At 43.9% G+C, this 4316-nt stretch overlaps 1 protein-coding gene across 1 annotated transcript in view; it reads left to right on the top strand.

Moving 5' to 3' along the window:
• The window catches only part of PDGFRA (platelet derived growth factor receptor alpha), a 52376-nt gene that overhangs the window by 8966 nt on the left and 39094 nt on the right, over positions 1-4316 (top strand). Inside the window, exon 3 of the mRNA XM_015406118.1 lies at positions 1729-1928. Coding sequence (XP_015261604.1) covers positions 1729-1928 — 200 coding nt within the window. The remainder of the gene's footprint in view (positions 1-1728; positions 1929-4316) is intronic.

Here is a 4316-nt window from a genome sequence, read left to right as displayed (position 1 = left end):
GGATGAAACATGACAAAGTTTTAATGGGAATATAGTGTGGAGTCTCACAGTTTTGAGATCTGTTTTCAGCTGCTTGTTGAAGAGTGATCACTCATCCGTACAAAGCAAACTTTGTGTGGGCATTTCTTTGTAGCGAGCCTACGGTTTGAATGAAAAGTGACTGGTTTCCTATGCCAAGGGCACTATGCTCCAATGTAATACAAGAATAATTGTATTCTTCATGTCACGTGTGGAAGTAGCAACTCAGTTTTGCTCAGGGCTTTTTTTGTAGAAAAAGCCCAGCGGGAACTCATTAGCATAATAGGCCACACCCAATAGTATAAACTCATTAGCATATTAGGCCACATCCTAACAGCACAGCTCATTAGCATATTCGGATTGCACAATGCCATGATGTCATTTCCGGGTACGGAGCCAGAAGTGACATCACAGCATCACGTGGCATCAGTTTCCACAATCTCTGCCTCCAAAGGGAGGGGCTGCATTGCACAATGCCATGATGTCATTTCCGGGAGCCAGAAGTGACACCACAGCATCACGTGGCATCAGTTCCCACAATCTCTGCCTCTTGTTGAAAAAGAGGATATTATTATTATTATTATTGATGATTCTTTGTAACTATATTATCATATTCTGAGTTATTATTTACTGGAAGAGGATCCAAAGAGTACAGGGAATTCTGACGAGTGTGGAGCTGAGAAAAGAGTTTCTCACGCAGAGCTGAGAGAAGTGACACATCTCAAGTTAAAGGAGCTTTTCTTCCTTTCCATCTGCTCAGTCTATCCACAAATGAACTAATGTCTTAGTTGGATCCAGAGCCCAGAAAAAAAAACCCCAGAGAAATTAAATGCACTGTCAACCTGAATGTTGTATACGGTTGTCCCCAATCAGGCATCTTCGCTTTTGATTTGGTGTTTTTTTTAATCTCAGGATTGACAGTATTTCTTCCCTGTCGATCTGATTGCTTGATCCACTAGTCTCTACCTCTGAGCTGTCAAAATAGGCAATGGGATACACCCATGTGTGAGGTATCTTTTGAAAGTGCAAAAGTTAGCACCCCATGTGCCTGGTGGGCAAGGTATGGGTCTCCTTCACAAGCATCACATTTTAAATAATAATTTTTGTTTTATTAGAAATACACAAATACAGATATGCAGATGAAACATTTTGAAATAGCACAATAAATCCAACATATAAACTTTCAAGCAAGATTTCCACATTGTTATCAATGTGCATGTGTGTGTGTATGCGTGTAAGTATAATTATCCATAAACCTTTGTTAAACCTTCTAACGATATTAAATAAAATTATGCAACTCGTAACCATGGGAAGTATATAACAGATTAACTGAGCATGTAGGATTTTCTAATGATTTCAATAAGAAGAAAAGCCAAAAATGAAAGCATAATAACTGAAGGAAACTTTAAATCCATTTATGAAATTGGGACCATTCAGAGGAGAGGAAGTGTTGCGATGCTAAATAGTCTAAAATCAGGAACCATTTGGGAGTGAAGGTGTGTTGAATAGGATATTGGGAACAAACATCACCTTCTCTAGCAAGCTGCTGTTGCTGCCCTGAGAATACCTCCCATTCCTTTCTCAATCTTCTCCCGCCACCCAGCTTAGTAGGGGTCGGAAGGGTGCCGCTTGGGTGGGACTTCTCCCACACTCAATGGGCATACGGCAATGGGCATATAACTCCAGCTTTACCTCTCTTGTTTTTAACAGATCCAGCTGTCCCTTTCGTTCCTACATCCCCAGAAGACCAAATCATTTTCGTCACTGATGTAGATGAGTCGTCTGTCATCCCTTGCCGCACAAGTGATCGCAATGCTCAAGTGACTCTCCTGAACAGTGAAGGAAAAACCGTGTATGCCTTTTATGACCACAAACAGGGCTTCATTGGAAACTTCTCTGCGGGCTCCTATGTGTGCAAGACCACTGTTAAGGCAGTAGAGGTCCTCTCTAGTGAATTTATTGTCTACGTTTACAGAGGTACTCCTTTTCATGCTTTCTCAAAGAAAGGGGCAAGTAATGAGCTTGATTCTTATGCTCTGAAGGATGTAATTGTTGATGTTTTAGGGGAGGGTAAACATAGCCATATACACGAGGGAAAGGGTCTCTTTTAAGCCTGTTTCTATAGTCAAGAGAGTGGCGTGTGTCTACTGTGAAAACAGTAAAGTCAGGTCACCCACTGACAAAGCAGAGGTCCTAGGGATTCTGCGGACATAAAGAAAAATGTGGTCTTGAAAACTGGTCAGGGACCTCCGACCAACATACCTGCAGGACCTCCACTCCTGATATGTTCGATGGACAGCATTGGGCTCAGGGGAACAACTTCTGCTAGAAGTCCCTGGCCCAAAGAGCATCTGGCTGTCCTCAACCAGAGGAGGCTTTCTCGGCCTTGGCTCTGATTTTGTGGAACTCTCTGCCAAATGACATCAGGGCCCTGTGGGATGTGTTAGAGTTCCACAGGGCCTGTAAAGCAGAAATGTTCCGCCAAACATATGGTTGAGGACAGCAACGGTTCGGCCAATTAATGGCCTCTCACTCTTCCCCCACTGCCATCGGGGGTCAAATTTGTACTGCGATGCCATATAGGTTTTATGCTTTTCGTATATCATCTATTGTTTTAAGATATCTGTGTTTCATTTGTATACTTAGATTAATGGTGTTTATGTTTCCTGATGTAAAATGCTGTACACCTCTCTGAGCCTGCTTTCTTGGGAGAGGAGCAAATAGTAGTAGTAGTAGTAGTAGTAGTAGTAGTAGTAGTAGTAGTAGTAGTGGAGCTGCAGTGGCTCAAGTGGTTAAGACGCTGAAATGCAGGCTGTGGAAGGTTGGTAGTTCAGCAGTTCGAGACCCGAGTGCCGCATGACGGAGTGAGCTCCCGTCTCTGGTTCTAGCTCCTGCCAACCTAGCAGTTCGAAAGCAAGAAATTGCAAGTAGATAAATAGGTACCACTTCAGTGGGAAGGTAACAGCGTTCCGTGCGCCTTGGTGTTTAGTCATGCCGGCCACATGACCACGGAAATGTCTTCGGACAGCGCTGGCTCTTCAGCTTTGAAACAGAGATGAGCACCGCAACCCTAGAGTCAGATTTGACTGGCTTTCGAGCAAGGGAACCTTTACCTTTTTAGTAGTAGTAGTAGAAGAAGAAGAAGAAAGGGAGGAATTATGCTTGTCTGGCCTGAGCTTGTTCCTTGAGGCCTTGAATATGGATAGCAGTTGAATGACCATTTAAAAACTGAGGGAGATAAGAAAACTGGTCTGCTTGAGCCCCGAGAGTTTATGAAATCCTGGAGAGGAGATATCCATGTCTATGTTGGGGGGAAATTTCTTGCACTCCTTGCCCATGATTCCTTATGAGCCTTTTGCTTTTTGGTTGGGCAAACTTCATGGGTCAAGTGCAATGCTCCCTCTAAGCTGTGGAGTTTTGTGAGCAGAAATTCTATTTTATGAGCTACTGGCATTAAAGTTGTGAGCGAGCGATTTGGCTACTGCATAAATTAGTCTGCTCTGGAGCCATCCTTCCTGAGCGAAGACACAAATGTGTGAGCCAGAGGCTAAAAAATTGTGAGCTAGCTCACACTAACTTAGCTTAGAGGGAAGATTGGCAAGTGCTTGTCATAAAAACAGAGAAATGGGACCGTGCCCACAGGAAAAGCTGGGGTTTCTGCGAACTCAATGGACCACTTTGGTGTGCACAGAAACATTTTTAATCTTAAAAGAAATCTCCCAACAGCTTGATCAGGACTGCATATACTAATTTCCCTCAGAATAAGGAACTAAAAGTCACTAAGTGTGGTAGGAACGGGACATAGTATGGAATGTGGCCTCCTCAGTCCCTGAAAACCTGATAGTATCCTGGAAGGGGGGAGGATTTGGGTTGAGAAGAGTAGGTTCCCAAGTAATTTATCCCTGTACTTTTTGATACCTCCTGGGCCTCCAGCATGTGTGTTACTGTTGCAGAAATCTATTCAGCCTGGATTGATCCCCAGACGCCGGTGAACCTTTTTCTCAGCTATTCCTCATGACCAGGGTTATGGCTCATATCTGACAAACTCACAGCTGTTTGCCACATGTGGAGAAGTTTAAGAGGTACTAGAGCAGAGCAGACTTTAAAAGTCAGCAAGGATCAATAAAGTAACTTTTTTTAAAAAGAGAGAATAAATGTAGTTCTCCCCTCACGACATGGGCCCCCATCACACGGGAGGATTAGATCCGCAAGAGGGACGGATCGTGGGGTGCATCAAGCGGGCACGATCACACCGCAACATCTGGGAAGCGGCACACACCCGTCCCCGATCCGTCTCT

This window comes from Gekko japonicus, unplaced genomic scaffold (genome assembly GCF_001447785.1).
Source record: "Gekko japonicus isolate JY-2015 unplaced genomic scaffold, Gekko_japonicus_V1.1 scaffold896, whole genome shotgun sequence".
Taxonomy (NCBI): Eukaryota; Metazoa; Chordata; class Lepidosauria; order Squamata; family Gekkonidae; genus Gekko; species Gekko japonicus.
Note: the sequence above shows the minus strand (reverse complement) of the source record. Positions and strands in the feature narration are given on the sequence as shown.